General features: G+C 41.8%; 1 protein-coding gene across 1 annotated transcript in view; it reads right to left on the bottom strand.

The window, feature by feature from the left end:
• The window catches only part of Stx6 (syntaxin 6), a 48,476-nt gene that overhangs the window by 13,888 nt on the left and 17,374 nt on the right, over window positions 1–17,214 (bottom strand). Inside the window, exons 4-7 of the mRNA XM_070034328.1 lie at window positions 12,604–12,666; window positions 9,458–9,583; window positions 8,171–8,277; window positions 2,860–2,954 (exon numbers count right to left, since the gene is read on the bottom strand). Coding sequence (XP_069890429.1) covers window positions 2,860–2,954; window positions 8,171–8,277; window positions 9,458–9,583; window positions 12,604–12,666 — 391 coding nt within the window. The remainder of the gene's footprint in view (window positions 1–2,859; window positions 2,955–8,170; window positions 8,278–9,457; window positions 9,584–12,603; window positions 12,667–17,214) is intronic.

Below are 17,214 nucleotides of genomic sequence, written 5' to 3'. Positions count from 1 at the left end.
TTGGGCGCTGTCCCTCAGCTCTTTAGCAGCTCAAGGCAAGCGCTCTACTGCTTGAGCCACAGTGCCACTTCCAGTTCTCTAGTGATTTATTGGAGATAAGAGTCTCACAGACTTTCCTTGCCTGGGCTGGCTTTGAACCATGATCCTCAGATCTCAGCCTCCTGAGTAGCTAGGATTACAGGTGTGAGCCACAGGCACCTGGCTTAATTTTTTAAATTTTTTTTTAAATTAAGAAGTAGAACAGAGACAACAGTAAGTAGCCTGGTCAACAGATTGAAACAGATACTGCCAACAGGAAGAGGCCACTAAGCATTATTCCTTTAGTTACAAAATGAAAACATAGGGACTTATCCCAAATGCTGGGCCTTTCAGGCTAACTGCTGTTTCCTGGCTGTTTCTCGTATACAAATGTAGTACGCAAAGTTCTTACTTTGCTCTCCAAGCTTCCTTTAGGAGAAAATAGAATACAAGCCTCAGTGCTACTCACACACATGAAGGTACTTATCACAATGCAAGTACCTTCCTAAGTATTTAGACTCAAATGCTGGCAAACAAAGACAGTGCATCTTTGTTCACTTTCTCTTCTCCAACAGAACTGGTGCTGAAGTAGATACTTAACTTCATGACTGATACAGACTCTAGTGAGAGGCCTGGTGTTTAACATGGTTACACAAACAATACTCCATTAAAACATTTCTTTTTAAAGTACAGGGATTGGAGTAAGAGAAAGAACACACAGAAGCAGAGAGAAGACCTAGCAAAACTTGCTGCAAGCATGTGAAAGATGAGCTAAACTGGTGTCTGTATCCCAAACTGACACAGCTTCAGACAAGGAAGAGCCAGCTAAAAAAAAAAAAAAAAAGAGTATCTGCCCTGCAAAGAAGGAACTAACTCTAGATATAAGCTTCCCTAGTTTTTGGATTTGATAGATCCTTTGTCTGGCTGGTCAGGCCATCTGTTGCTTTACAATATTTTTAACACATTTATGAAGTGCTCATACACTGGTCAATGCTTTTATATTATGTCACTTAATGTTCCGATGACCTCTCAACGTAGGAATTGATGTGGTTTTTCCTCAGCATGTGAACCCAGAGCTTACCCAGCTAGCCATGCCTACCTCTGAGCTACAGCTCCAGCCCATCTAGCCCCAAAGAACTGTAGGAAAGTCGGCTAGGAGTTAAACTGCTGGAAAATAAACGTGCAATTGTATTTAAATCTTGTATGTTCTGTACACCTAATGGTAAAAACCCAACAGAAGAATGAGTCAAGAACCAGGAGAACTCTAAATGGGAGGAGGAGTTCTAAGGTTTAAGAACACTCCTATTATCTCAAGAACAATCTCAGTTCCTCCTTCCTTCAAGTCCCCTCTCGGCACTAGACGAAGAGGAGCTATTAGGGTTGGGTTTTTTGTTGTTCTTATTTTTGTTTTGCTTTGTTTTTTGGTGAGGGTACTGGGGTCTGAACTCAGGGCTTGGGCACTGTCCCTTAGATTTTTTTTCTGCTCCAGGCTGGCATTCTACCACTTGAGCTACACTTCCACTTCCAGCTTTTTGTGAATTAAAAGTTTCCTAAGCCAGGAGCCAGTAGCTCATGCCTGAAACCCTCACTACTCAGGAGGCTGAGATCTGAGGATCGAGGTTCAAAGCCAGCCTCGGCAGGAAAGTCTGTGAGATGCTTATCTCCAATTAACCACCAGAAAACTGGAAGTGGCTCAAGTGGTAGAGTGCTCGCCTTGAGCTGAAGAGCTCAGGGACAGCACCCAGGCCCAGAGTTCAAGGCCCAAGAACACCACCAACAACAACAAAAATAAAGTTTCTCAAATTTATCTGTCCTGGCTGGCTCTGAACAGTGATCCTCAGATCTCAGCTCCTGAGTAGCTGGGATTATAGGCTTGAATCAATGATGCTCAGCAAGAAGAAATATATTTTAAATTTCAAAAATGCTGGATTTTGATGGCTCACTCCTGTGATCTTAGTTACTCAGAAGACTAAGATCTGAGGATCAAGCCAATGAGCAAGAAAAGTTCATGAGACTTTTATCTCTAATCAACCAGCAAAAAGCAGGAAGTAGAGCTGTGGTTCAAGTGGCAGAGTGCTAGCCTTAAACACAAAAGCTCAGGGACAGTGCCCAAGCCACAGTGCCCAAGCCCCAGGATTGGCACACACACACATACACATACACTCACACACACACACACACACACACACACACACACACACACAACACACACACAATTACTTTCCATGTAATAGTAACAATGTAATTGTAACCAAAATTCTTAACATTCTTATGGTTGGAAAATGACAAAAATCATAGGGTGTTTTGGTACATTCAGAGAAATAAGAATTGAACCTTGGCTGACTTCTGTGAAGCAACCAGCCAGGGGGAGAGGAGTCAACAGAACATACCTTCCCATAGAGTAATCTAAAAAGAGTCTACTACAAATTTGCTAAGACATTTCACTATCGATTTAAATATAACAATTTAAATTAAATCTATAAGGCCATCTTATTCTGAAGCAGTAGGTATTTTTCTATCAATCAATTAAAGTTCAGGAAAAAAGCAATTAGCTTCTTAATTATTGCTTTAAATAAGCTATTTTGGAAAGGAAACAGGAAAGAAAAAAGTAAAAAGGGATGCTGTGATCACAAAGAAAGTTGCTCCTCTGGGAGAAAAACTACCAAATATGGTGGGAACACAGACCCTTTTTCCAAGTGAAGGCTACAAGCAGAAGTTCAGGCGTCTACACACCAGTCTTCTACTCTCTGATCTTGACACAGCTCAAATAAACATCCCACAGGCAAAGACCCCACAGCGGTTCAGAACTAAGTATGAATTCTCGAGAGTTAACATACATACCACTGGTCATGTGAGACACTTTTGCAAGTTTCTTCATCACATTGTCCAGCCGGGATTGAGTACTCTCCAACTCATGCGAGAAATCGTCCAGCATGCTAGAGAGAAGCAGACAGGGAAGGGAGGTGGTAAGCAGAGCCTCAGCAAAGCGCTGGACATGAGATTCAATCAGGATCTAGGCCTCCATTGTAGCAAACATAAAAGAAGTAACACTTAACCAAACTCCTTAGGACAAGATATGTTTTTGGTTTTGGAATTCTGGATATTTTTTTAAAGTTATGCATGCTAAGCATTAACATCCACAGCAGGGCCTTGGGTAATCAAATATCAAACCTATTTGTATTCCTGCAGAGAAATATGAAGAATCAAGCTGCAGTCAGTTCTAGTAGTTTTACTACATCAGCTTGCTGCAAATTAACAATATTACTCAGGTTATAGAGCTTCCTAGGTTTTAGGACTGCAGACAACACAACCAACTCAGTGGAAAGTGAGTGCTGAAGACAGACAGACTGGCTTTGCCACTTGCTTCCTTGAACAAAGCACCCTACCACTCATCTGTAAAGTGGGGTAATCCTACCAGCTCAACTCCCTAGGGGGTGTGTGTGTGTGTGTGTGTGTGTGTGTGTGTGTGTGTGTGTGTGTGTGTGTGTGTGTGTGTGTGTGTGTGTGTGTGTGTGTGTGTGTGTGTGTGTGTGTGTGTGTGTGTGTGTGTGTGTGTGTGTGTGTGTGTGTGTGTGTGTCCTCATCTCAGAGGAGCAGTGTGTGTGTGTGTGTGTGTGTGTGTGTGTCCTCATCTCAGAGGAGCAGTGTGTGTGTGTGTGCACCTCCTCATCTCAGAGGAGCAGTGTGTGTGTGTGTGTGTGTGTGTGTGTGTGTGTGTGCGTCCTCATCTCAGAGGAGCAGTGTGTGTGTGTGTGTGTATGTGTGTGTGTGTCCTCATCTCAGAGGAACAGTGTGTGTGTGTGTGCACCTCCTCATCTCAGAGGAGCAGTGTTTCTTTGAGATCCGCCTCAGGCACCTTCCAGTGTTTGCTGCCTAGTACACAGCTGGGAAAGAAAACACCAAAATACTGTACTAGTATTCCAGCAGTGCTGGCTTCATAAATCATTGAACATTCCAGACTTTTCCACTTTTCAGTAGTACGTGATTACTTTGAAGCTAGAATTAACACACCAATTAGTACCAGGGTCTTACTACAAACAATGGCCTTATTCATTCTGATAGTGTCACTGTCAGCTAAAAACTGCTGGTCTTGATGTGTGCCCACAAAGGACACGTGACAGCCTCACAGGATCTGGGCCCTCCAATTATTAAATAAACTCCACTCTGACAACTACATTAATAGATCTTTGTTCCTTACCTGAGTTTTCAAATTAAAATATCTTTAGTTCATCTGAGATCCTGGCAGCGTTTTAGGCCCGCAGCTGGCAGGCCTCCACAGGCAGGGCCAAACACTAGGAACAAGAGCTACCTTTGTGTGCTGGGTATGACTTTCCTTACTGAGGACAAAACAGGCATGTCACTCAACCTTAGCCAAGGACACCCACATGATAACCAAGCTCCCAAGCCCATTCTACTTTAGCACTGAACAACAACAAGACAATGCACACATAGACCACTTTATATTTTCTAGCAAGTGCATTTAAAACAAAAGGTGAAAATTAAGGTTAACATTATTTTATTTTCAATATATCAAAAATATTTCAATGTAAATACAAAAATTATTAATAAGCTATCCTTTAACCTTTTATTACATCAAAATTCTGTGTGTCTGTGTGTGTGTTAGTCCTGGGGCTTGAGCTCAGGGCCTGGGTACTGTCCATCAGATTTTTTACTCAGGGTTAGTCTAGTATTCTACCACTTGAACCACACAGTCCTCTTCAGGCTTTTGTTGACTAACTGGAGAAAAGAGTGTTAGAGAATTCCCTGCCCAGATTGGCTTTGAACTAGTGATCTTCAGATCTCACCCTCTGAACAGCTAGGATTACAGGAGTGAGCCACTGGCAGGCACCCAGCCTCCATGTGCGTTTTACTCCCCAGGCACACCCTAGCTCAGATTGGCCACACGCTCCATTGCTCCACAGCCCTATGTGACTAGTGGCAATTACACTGGTCAGCGTGGTCCAACACTCATATTTTTTCCTTTCCTTTTTACATGCACACCCAGTTTAACAAATTGTTCTACAAGGCTTTTCATGAAAAACCATAGCTATTTTCTGTTCCCTAGAACATGTGCTCTTACTTATATGAAATCTTCTTTTGGTACTCGCTCTATTTTTAAAAGTACCACTTGCGACTCAGGACCCAAACTTTTATCTACATTTAACCAACTAATGTAGTGCCAATTCCCACCTCTGCATCCGTCCCATTTCCCTCTGGTATAGACTAGACCAATGTTTAGCATTGACTTTAAGAGAACAGAAGGTCTGTCGACAGGTGAGGGCACTCGTGGTGTAAAGCAGGGTTTCTTGGCTGTCTCCACTGCTGGCTCAAAATTCAGCTTTCTCTGGCCTGTCCACAATCAGTCCATCATCAGTCATCTACCTGCTTTCTAGAATCTAAAATGTTAATACTATTGTTTCTTATTCCATGATCTTTGTCCCATAGATTTTATGCCTTAAAAAAAATTCCTTTAGGTTTTAAAGAGAGTAGAGATAAGGGTATTGTGCTCAATTCATCCTTTTCTTTTCTTTTTGGCAGTCAGGACTGCCAAAAACATCAATTGTTTGAGTTCAGGGCCTTATTCTTGGCTAGGCAGACTACTGAGTCACACCCCAGCCCATTTTGTTTTATTTTTTGGTAGAGTACTAAGTTTACACCCAGCCTGGCCTATTTACATTTCCCACATAGCTAGGATAACAGGTACATACTTCCTCACCTAGCTTTTATTGGTTGAGATGGAGTCTTATGAACTTTTCACTTAGGCTGGCCTTGAACTGTGATCCTCTGTCTTCTACCTTCCAAGCAGCTAGAATTACAGACATAAGTCACTGCACCAAGCTCAATTCACCATTGTTAACTGCAAGTCTTTTATCCTTTCTCTATGATCTGGTTGCTTCACTTAGAGTCTATCAAGCTTATCTCAACATGAAACTTTAGGATAACTCATTTTAGACAGAAATTAAACCTGCATGTCTACCTGGTATGTTTCCTACCTGGTATCTTTGCCTAACTCTACTCTAGTACACCATCTCAAACCAGCCAGATGGACCTTTCCAACATCTGATCATGCCATCACCCCAAATACCACCTTTTCCTGGTCTCTCATCACACTTGGAAGAAAAAGTCTTGCTTCCTTACCCATGCCGACAAGGCCTTTCCAGGTCTGTTCTCCATCTCCTTACTTGGATTTCTGCCTGACCCTTGGCTCCCATGCTAGACACATGAGCTTTTCTGCTCTGTGCACGTCTGTACTTTTAGGTCTTCACTGGTAATCTTTCTCCCTCCTGGTATCCATCCCATGATCATGTATGTCCTCATACAAATGCTGGCTCTCACTTTCCTGGCTAGCTCCTATACTTCCTGCAGGTTTCAGTTAAACCTCCCTTTCTCAGGGAACCTGGGCTAAGTCAGAACTCTCCAGGCAGCAGCATTTCTTCTACCGTCTACAGTGGTCTTCAGCTTCACTATCATGTTTCATTTCTATAATGTCTGCTCTACCCACTAAGTGATGAATTCTATGAATGGTGGACACTGTCTATTCTAGTTCTATATCCCCAGAACTGATATAGAACACATATCCAGTAAGAATTGATAATAAATGAGTGTCTAACATTGAATCTAAGATTGGGTAGGGGAGTTTCTGAACAATACCATCATATTTTTTTCCAGGAAAAAAAAAACTGTAAAAGAATATTGTACAGCAGCATTTAAGAATACTGCTGTGGGTCTGGGAAGGTGGCTCAGTGGTAGAGTGCTTGCCTTGTATGCATGAGGCCCTGGGTTCAATTCCTCAGCACCACATAAGCAAAAAAGAAAAAAAAAGCTGGAAGTGGTGCTGTGGCTCAAGTGGTAGAGCACTAGCCTTGAGCTGAAGAGCTGAGGGACAGCGCCCAGGCCCAGAGTTCAGGCCCCACTACCGGACCAAAAAAAAAAAAAAGAATACTGCCTTTAGTTGGGCGCCAGTGGCTCATACCTGTGAGCCTAGGTACTTAGGAGGCTGAGATCTGAGGATCATGGTTCAAAGCCAGCCCAGGCAAGAAAGTCTGTGAGATTCTTATCTCCAATTACCACCAGAAAACCGGGAGTGGTGCTGTGGCTCAAGTGGTAGAGCCTTGAGCCTTGAGCTGAGGGACAACACCCAGGCCCAGAGTTCAAGACCCACAACTGACCAAAAAAAAAAAAAAAAAGAATGCTGCCTTTATATCCAGGTACCTGTAACCCAAGCAGCTCAAAAGGCTGAGACTTGAAGGATCATGATTCCAAGCCAGTCCAGGCAGAAAGATTTATGAGACCCCAACTCTAAAAAGTAAAATGCTAGACAGGAAGTATGACTCAGGTGGTAGAGCACCAGCCATGAGCAAATAAGCCAAGAACGGGTTGAAAATCTTGAATTGAGGCTTCAATCCCAGCAACCAAATTAAACACACACACACACACACACACACACACACACACAACTTTTGCTATCATACTTCAGAGCATAAGGAAAGATAAATTTTAAAATTTCTAAGCTTTTTCATAAAGATATAATTGAAGAAAAAAGCAGAGTTCTATTGAATGCAGCAGGAGTTACAGGATAATTCAGTTAAGGCAGCTCCTAGCATGAGCTTCTCAGGTTCAATGGCTGCCTATTTTCTTTAAAGCAAAAATTGTATGATCCAGCAGTGGAGCTTGAACTCAGGGCCTGGGCACTGTACCTTAGCTTTTTCACTCAAGGCTAGCATTCTACTACGTAAGCCATAGCTCTCCTTTTGGCTTTTTTGGTGGTTAATTGGAAGGAAGAATCTCATGGACTTTCCTGCCTGGGCAGGCTTCAAACCACAATCTTCAGATCTTATCTTCTTGAATAGTTAGGATTATAGGTATGAGCCACTAGCACTCAGCACATTCTCATTCTTAATTATGCTTCAACTATTGTCTTAGAAGAGTTGCTATCTGTTCTAGGAGGTATTAACTTTGCCTAAACCCTGTTGTGAATTTTATTCAATACATTTGCTCCTTTGAGGAGGCTGGTCTGTGTATCAGAATAAAAACTGCAGCTACACATAAAATTTGAGTTTTACTAGCCATGTAACTACTAAGAATTTCAGGGGTCTTAGGGTGCTTTTTCCCCTCAGATGTACTACAGAAAGAAGGGCATCTCAATACTCACACTGCCTGTTCCTCCAGCTCCCCTCCGATGCGCTGGGACATGTTCTTCAGCACCCCAATGCTGCCAGAGACCAGCTCCAACTGCTCATCCTGCTGTTCCACAATCAACTGGTGCCAGAGAAACGGAAATAAGCAATTAAAATCCATCTTACCTGGTTCCAAGCCCAGCACTCTAGCAGCTGCTAGTTTCTTTGCCAGCTTGGGACAATTCACATTCAAAAGCAAAGCCCAGAAATCAAAGGACCAGACCGTTGCCTCTGAGAACACACTGCTCAAATGGCTGGATTGTCAAGCTACTGATATCTCCTGCTGATCCAACTTGTGAACAGTCAGCAGGGCTTGAAACCACCAAGAGAGATTTACTCTGGTTGGCTGAGGGCCAATGAAGGAACACACAATGGCTGAAAGCACACATACAGCTGACCAGAGTCATGGGGATGTTTGGGAAGAGGAAGCCCACTGCCAAGGTCAAGGTCTCAGTCCATAAACAGCACCACAGCTTAAATGCAGGAGAGCCTGGCAAATTTCTGGTTGTATGGGAAAATTATACACACAGGGTCTTTTTCTTCTTCTTGAAGGACAACCCAGGGGGCCCTGTGGTAATAAATTACCTCAGCGACAACTACTAGCAAATAAATGTTTATTTTTCATTGTGTTGCATCTCATTGATTTTCTATAAAATTTTTTTTTTGCTTGGTTAATAGCAGACACGTTTCTGGAACTAGAACAAAAGAACAGATAACATGTATATATACATAAAGCACAGTATCTAAGGAGTTTTAACAAGCAGCTGACTTCAAATCCTCAGATTATCATTAGCTTCCTTTTACTAATATGATTTCACATTAAAAACAGCAGCACATAATACCTTCACTTCCTTCTACCCCTCAACCTCTACAAAGCCATCATATTTTTATATAACTGACCAAATTAATGATTTTCAACAAACTAAACAAGGACTCCATCTTTCTGAGAGTAGCTATGTTGAAAAAAAATCAGGGCATACAAATAAGAGGTTGGAGAAAGATAGTTTGCATTTTAAAAATGATTCTTACCCTTACCTGTCACTTTTGATGTCTGTTCAGCTTTCCCTGAGATTGTTATAATCAAATGTGTATTTTTTCTAAAGATTTAAAAACTTTTCATGTATGTAATCATACATAATCAACTAAAGCATAAGCTCTGACCTAACCCACTGTCATTAGGCAATGAATCCCATGGCTGGAGAAGGAATGGGGGGAAGTACCTCACCCCACCTCCCACCTTTGCCCGGCTATTCTCAGGGTACCTGCTGCTGCGCTTGTTGCTCCTCGATGAAATGGGAATTGGCTAGCTGCAGTTCACGATCAAGGTGCCCATACTGATGTGTCGTTCCAGTGCTCCAGTTCTGGTTGCTACTGTCTCCCAGCAGGGCCTGTGTGAGAAGGGTCAACCAGAGACAGGGGCAACAGGCAGGTATAATCTCTGAACTGATACAAACTGTGCTCACACTTCTCATAACCTGACCAGGTTATGTGGCAGTGTAGGTTGGTACCCTGGATGATCCAACTTAAGGAATGCCAGGAAGGGCCTTTCCCAAGCCCTCCCAATGGACACCACAAATGGCTTTGTCCTCTTAAAATGCTAATGAATGTTTATACTAACCAACATTGACCTGTTTATCACTTTACAATTTAAAAAGTACACACTCCTTAGAGCAGCTCTTCCTAGAAGCCTTGGACATACACCAGGGACCCAAGGGCCTAGTCAAACCAATCTGGAGTCTTAATGAAAGATCCATCAAAGTTTTGAAGTTCTGGGGAGGGCAGGAGTGTTCCCAGAATGGCAATGTTAATTAATAGCCCCTTAGCAAAAGGAAAAAGGGAAGGCTACAGGCTTCCCAAAGAGTTAATATAGGACTGCTATCCCAGTCAGGTATGACTATTAGAGCCTGATGTGAAAATTGGGCCAGCCTTGAAATCCCGATCTCCACCAGGGCTCCCAGAGGCCAGAGCCGGGTTCCTAAACATGAACTCAGAAATGTCTAGCCACAAATGTCAGGTTTTTGAGTATCTTCCCATATAAGAGGCAGATAGGCATGTGAAAGCTCAGTGGTGGCAAATGATCTGAAGCAGGATCCCTCCCACCTAACTGGCCAAATAACTGCTCATGGCAATACTGTACCAAGACAAGATTGAGAAGATACTGGTGACCAAGACTCTTCCCTTGAACAGTGTTGCCCAAAATTCCACAAGATAAAGGCACAGCTTTCCTTTTGTTGTTGTTGGTAGTACTGGCGTTTGAACTCAGAGCCTCACATTTGCCAGGAAGATACTCTACCACATGAGCCACAGTCCCTACCCTTTTTAGCTTTAGTCATTTTTCTAATGGGGTTTTGTGTTTTTGCCCAACCCTGGCCTTGGACTGCAATCCTCCTATCTACGCCTCTCCCCAGAGCTGGGAGGACAGGAATGAGCCAACATGCCCAGCCCAAGCGTATTTATCCCTGGTACATTTAAAAGCCTGACCAACGTAGTTGGTCTCCATTCCCCTCTTCCATACTGACACTGACATGACTTTTTAGAGGTGAACTCCATCTATTGTCCAGATTCCAGGAGCTAGGAGTAGAAAGCTCAGGATGCAGAGTATCAAGTTCTTAGGTTATTATCAGAAGAGTTCCTCATACATTCAGTTCTCAGAAGTTCTTTTTTGCTCAGTTGGTCATGGGGCTTGAACTCAGGGCCTGGGCACTGTCCTTGCACTTTTTCAAGGCTCTACCACTTTGAGCCACAGCATCACTTCCGGTTTTCTGGTGGTTCATTGGAGGTAAGTCTCACAGGCTTTCCTGCTCGGGCTGGTTCTGCACCATAATCCTCAGATCTCTATGTAGTGAGGATTACAGGCGTGAGCCACTGGTGCCCAGAAGTTCTTAATGAGAGCTCCAAGCCGTGGGGCTCAGCCCTGTCAAAAGACTATCTCTTGGGAAAAACAGGGTGGCTCTGCCCTGATTCAGCCTTGGTTTGTGAAAAGAACCTGCTCATTCTGATTCCAAACTCTTAAGGACTTCATGGAGAACACATGGACCTCGTGATACTTTCTTCAGGGCCAAAATGAAGGCAGAGTTAGGCTGCTGGCAGAAAATTGGGGCTCCTTCAGTCTATGTGCTCCCATATCGGCCAGGGTGTACACTTATGGGGGACGTGTATCAGTTATGCTTTTAGAATCACCTAGATTTTACAGTGAAATTGCTTAGAAGTTATCAGTCTGACTCCAAGAATCTGTCACAATGGGAGAGGATACTGAGTGCCAGACTAGCAGCACCTGGGACCTGGCACTAAGGCAACTTTGCCCACTAGAGTATCTAGAGAACCCTTGAAAACTTGAGGCTCTATGACATTTCTTTCATGGCCTAAAATGAGATTCAAAGCTCAACTTAGAAGGACAATGCATATACTTATTTTCTTTGTTATTTTAATTACAGTATCTAGAGAATAAAGCATCCATATTATTAGTAGCAGAGGACAAATGTTACCAGGTACCTCACTTTCACAACTGCTTCAGCTGTCAAATGTGAACAAAGAAACTCCAAACCAGCCAGTTACGGCCATTCACTACTTTCGTTCAAGAGTGAGTGCCACAGAGGATAAGCTAGCCAATGGCTTTTCCTAGCTGCACTGTTAAATAAATAAATACATAAATAAATAAATGCAAAAGAGATAGAAGAAGACTGTTACCTCCAATTGACCACTCAAAAACTGCAAGTGGAGCTTCAGTTAAAGTGGTAGAGCACTAGCCTTGAACAAAATCACTCAGGGACAGTGTCCAGGCCCCGAGTTCAAGCCCCATGACCAAAAGAAGAAAAATAAAAGCCCAAGGGACAGTGTCCAGGCCCTGGGTCTCATGACCCAGCAAAACGGTCAGCATTTAAAAATTCCAAATATCTAACTATGTATTTTCTTGGACAGATACTTATATTCTGGGCCTGACATGTACTGCATGCCCGAAATCAAAGCTGAGGCAGGAATATGACCACTTCAAGACCAGCCTGGGACATGGAAATACTGAGAGACAGACAGAAATAAAGACAGACAGACAGACAGCAGAAAGAAAGTAGGAAAAGGAAGTGGCGCTGTGGTTCAAGTGGTAGAGAGCTCACCTTGAGCTGAAGAGCTGAAGGACAGCGCCCAAGCCAGAGTTCAAGCCCCACGACCAACCAAAAAAAAAAAGAACAGAAAGGAAAGAAAGAGACAGGAAGAAAGAAAGAAAGAGAGAGAGAGAGAGAGAGAGAAAGAAAGAAAGAAAGAAAGAAAGAAAGAAAGAAAGAAAGAGAAAGAGGGAGGAGGGAGAAAGAGAGAGAGAGACAGAAAAAGAAAGCAAAAGAGAAAGAGAAAAGAAGGAAGGGAAGGAAGGAGAAAGGAAGGGAGATTGGTTTGACAGATACTGATGTTTTCTCACCTGTCTATTTTTCCTTTCAGTTAATGCCTGCACAGATGAAGTTGACATCTGATCCTTCATGTCCTAACAGACAAACAGAAGACCAGAAAATAAATTTAAAATATCCATAAAAGAAAATCATGGCTAATATTCCATACAATAGCAAAATATTCATAATCTGTTATTTTCTTCTTTTAAACAAAAATAATTCCTAGAGGTATCAAGAATAGTTTCATAGGAACAAATAGATCTATTACTTAATCTGAAGCAAACACTTATTTTTGAGTTCAAAATGTTTTATTCCATAGTTTTATCTTCCATATATATTTAGCAAACACTTTCTATTAGTGACTTAGCTTCTTATATTTAATTACAACCTGATATGCTAGAAAATGATTTAAAGTACATGCTAATTCCAATACAATTTTGTTTTCTGAAAAAAGAAAAACCAACAAGGCGTCAAGGTACTTTGCACCATTTTGTTGGCAAGAAACTCCCTCCAAGACCCATGACAAGTGAATGCAAAGTCAGAAAGTATGGTGGCTTTTATAATTCCTTGTGTAGTAAATTTGAATAGTAACCACCCTGCTTCAACTTTAAAGTATTCAATCACTCAGTCAGCAAAAACTTCCTGTGTCTATTATATGCCAGGCACACAGCAGTGAATGATACTGTGTAGCACCGGTCCCCTTAGAGCCCACATGATGATTTACTGGGTCAGACACCTGAGGGGCTATTAAAATTCCACTTTCAGCCAGGCGCTGGTGGCTCACGCGTCATCTTAGCTACTCAAGAGGCTGAGATCTGGAGATCGCATTTCAAAGCCAGCTTGGGCAGGGACATCTGTGAGACTCTTATCTCCAATTAACCACCAGAAAATGGTAGTGGCACTGTGGCTCAAGTGATAGAGCACTTGCCTTGAGCTGAAGAGTTCAGGGACAGTGCCCCAGGCCCAGAGTTCAAGCCCCACAACTAACAACAAAAAAGACACTTTCTAGGTCTTAATCACACATCTACAAGTGTGTGTGTGTGTGTGTGTGTGTGTGTGTGTGTGTGTGTGTGTCAAGTGTGTGTGTGTGTGTGTGTGTGTGTGTGTGCCTTAATCACACATCTACGAGAGTGTGTGTGTCCTGGGGCTCACTTTGACCATGCTCAAAATTAGCACTCTACCACTTGAGCCACGGCTCCACTTCTGACTTTTTGGTGGTTAGAAATAAGAATCTCATGAACTTTCCTGCCCTGGCTTTGAACCACAATCCTTATATCTCAGCTTCCTGAGTGTTAGGATGACAGATGTTAGCCTAGGTCCAACTTTTTATGATGCACTTTAACAAATCCTTTTGGTATGTCTTAAAAACTTGAGAACCTCTCGTTTACACAAATCTAGAAACCTCAAGATGGCTGTAGCCACCATATCTATGGACTGCCACTGTTATTTACCCATTAGAGTTTAAGATAAACATTCCAATATTCCATAAACTTTATCTACCAATAACTACATAGCACCATATCTGAAATGTTCCCTACTATATGCTTTTAAATGCACTTGATGCATTTTATAAGTCTTTCTAAAAAATAAAACCATGCTAGGCGCCAGTGGCTCACGCCTGTAATCCTAGCTACTCAGGAGGCTGAGATCTGAGGATCATGGTTCAAAGCCAGCCCAGACAGGAAAAATCCGTGACACTTATCTCCAATAAACTACTCAAAAACCGGAAGTGGCGCTGTGGCTCAAGTAGTAGAGCGATCGCCTTGAACTGAAGAGCTGAGGGAGTGCCCAGGCCAGAGTTCAAGCCCCATGACAGAAAATAAATAAACAAATAAACCACAAAACAATAAGCATGCTACTTTCAAAAGTATACAGAAAAAATTAGTCTCTTAGCCTTCAAGCATCATAAGCAGAATGTGTTTTTGTGGTTGGAAGTTGGACAGTGAGGGCAAAGGTAATGACTGAAATGGAGCGCAGAGAGGCCTGGGGATAGGGGTGGCATCTGGTCATGCCCTATGATGCTTCTGGGAGTTGCTCAGGTGAGTGTACCCAGTTAATAAATTATTGAAGCTGTGTATTTAGGATACATGAATTTTTATGTATTGTTATACTTCAATAAAAAATTTTTTAATACTAATGCTTCCAAATAATAATTAGATGGTAAATGGACTAAATCTTCAAAAATAAATTTTGCAAAAGTAGAACTAACAGATTTTTCCCATCAGACCAGGGAAGATAGACTTGGTGAATATATTAATAAATATAGAGTCTAGTCAGTGCTGGTGGCTCATACCAGGTTACTCAGGAAGTGAAGATCAAGAGGAATGAGACTTAAGACCAGCACAGAAAATAAACAAAAATTGTGAGACTCCTCCACAGGAGAAAAAAAGCTACAAGTGATATGTGCCTGTTATCCCAGCTACTTCAGGAAACAAAAACAGAAGGATCATAGTCCAAGGTGACCTGGACAAAGCAAAACCCAATGTCAAAGCTAACCAGAATGAAAAAGAGTAGGAGGAATAGATCAAGAAGTAAAGGGCCTGCTTGCCAAGCATAAGCCCTGAGTTCTAGTAGTGCCAAAAAACAAATAAAACAAAACAAAATATATATAATCTGCCAGGCACCAGTGGCTCACACCTGTAATCCTAGCTACTCAGATGGCTGAGATCTGAGGATCACGGTTCAAAGCCAGCCCGGACAGGAAAATTCGGTGAGCCTCTTATCTCCAATAAACCGCTAGAAAACTAGAAGTGGTGCTCTGGCTCAAGCAATAGAGCACTATCCTTGAACTGAAGAATGCACGGACAGCTCCCAGGCCCAGAGTTCAAGCCCCATGACCTAAATAAATAAATAAATAAATAAATAAATAAATAAATAAATAAATAAATAAATAACAGATTATAAAAATAAATCCTTTTATAATATACTCTGAAATTAATCAATATTTAAAACAGGTATTCTAATTGGATACTTAGAAAAATCTAGCTTATACTCAAAGTATAAGCTAGATTTTTTTTGGGGGGGGGGGAAGGGGTCAGGTCGTGGGGCCTGTACTCTGGGCCTGGGCGCTGTCCCTTAGCTCTTCAGCTCAAGGCTAGCGCTATACCACTTGAGCCACAGCGACACTTCCGGCTTTTTTCTTTTTGCTTATGTGGTGCTGAGGAATCAAACCCAGGGCCTCAGGCATGCAAGGCAAGCGCTCTACCACTAAGCCACCTTCCCAGCCCCTAGATTTTAATTAAATATTTATTATTTATTTATTTATGGTACAGGGGATTGCACTCTTGGTTGGCTTTTTTGCTCCTGTCTGACACTCTTAACACTTGGGCTACACTCAAGATTTCTGCTGGTTAATTGGAGATAATAAACTCTAAACTCATACTTCAGCCTCCTAAATCAGGATTATAGCCATGAGCCACTGGTACCTAAAGTACAGTTTTTGACTGCTAGGTCAATAACTAAATCTTAGCAGAGCCAGACTACAGAAGCCATTAGGTTCAGTCATATACTCTTTCACGTAAAAGATCTGGGGTCAAGACTTCACAACGTTTTTTTAATATCAGTGTTAAGACGGACAAAATTACCCCATTTCTCTACTACTTCTACACATTTGGGTAATATATCACAGAAGCACAATTAAGAGATAGTATATGAAGTATGATTAACAGCAGTCAACAACACAGTAACCGGGCAAGTCAATATTACCACCATATGGAAGTATACAATTATAACAAAGGACCATTTAAAGCTGTCAGGCCCAGGAACAGACACAACAACCAACTATAGCTACTGAGCACTCAGAACAGGGTCAGTACAATCAAGGAACTGAATCCATTTATTTTAATTAACTGAAACATGTTCTCTTACTAGAAAAATTTTTAAGTGTAGCTGAGAAAATTGAGTTTATAAATCTACTTTTTCAGTTGTTTTATGAATTCTAAATATAAGTTAAATATTTCCAGTGAAAAATTCACATCTGAATTGAGATGCACTTAAATGTAAAATCCCAGACTTTAAATTCATATTTGAGTTTTTTTTCCCATGAATGCTGGTGTTTGAAATCAGGACTTTGTGTTTGCTAGGCTAGTATTATACTACTTGAGCCACATATCCAGCCCTAGAATTTTATTTATTTATTTATTGGTTGTGGGGTTTAAACTAGCATAGGCGCTGAGCTCTTTTGCTCAAGGCTAATGCTCTGTCACTCTGAGCCACAGTGCCATTTCTGGTTTTCTGGTGGTTAATTGGAGATAAGAGTCTCAAGGACTTTCTTGCCTGGGCTGGCTTTGAACTGCGATCCTCAGACCTCAGCCCCCTGAGTAACTAGATGTGAGCCATGGCGCCTGGCTCCTAGAATTCTCAGTACAAAAGGCCAAAACAAAATTTAGCTTCTCATAAATATTTCTTATGTTGTCTGCATGTTCAGATAATCGTCTGGATATATTAGGCTCAATAATCTATATTTGATTCACTTATTTCTATTTTTTTAATGTGGATACCAGAAAATTTTACAAAACACAATGGTTCACATATCTTTCTACTAGACAGTGTGGCATATATATACACATATATGCATAGATATAAGATCGTGTCCAAAGTACAATTTTTACATAGCCAAGTACATAGCCAAGAATGGCCTGAAG

The sequence above is a fragment of the Dipodomys merriami genome, unplaced genomic scaffold (assembly GCF_024711535.1).
Source record: "Dipodomys merriami isolate MVZ:Mamm:240054 unplaced genomic scaffold, mDipMer1.0.p SCAF_24, whole genome shotgun sequence".
Classification (NCBI taxonomy): domain Eukaryota; kingdom Metazoa; phylum Chordata; class Mammalia; order Rodentia; family Heteromyidae; genus Dipodomys; species Dipodomys merriami.
This window is presented reverse-complemented; position numbering and strand designations above follow the sequence as displayed.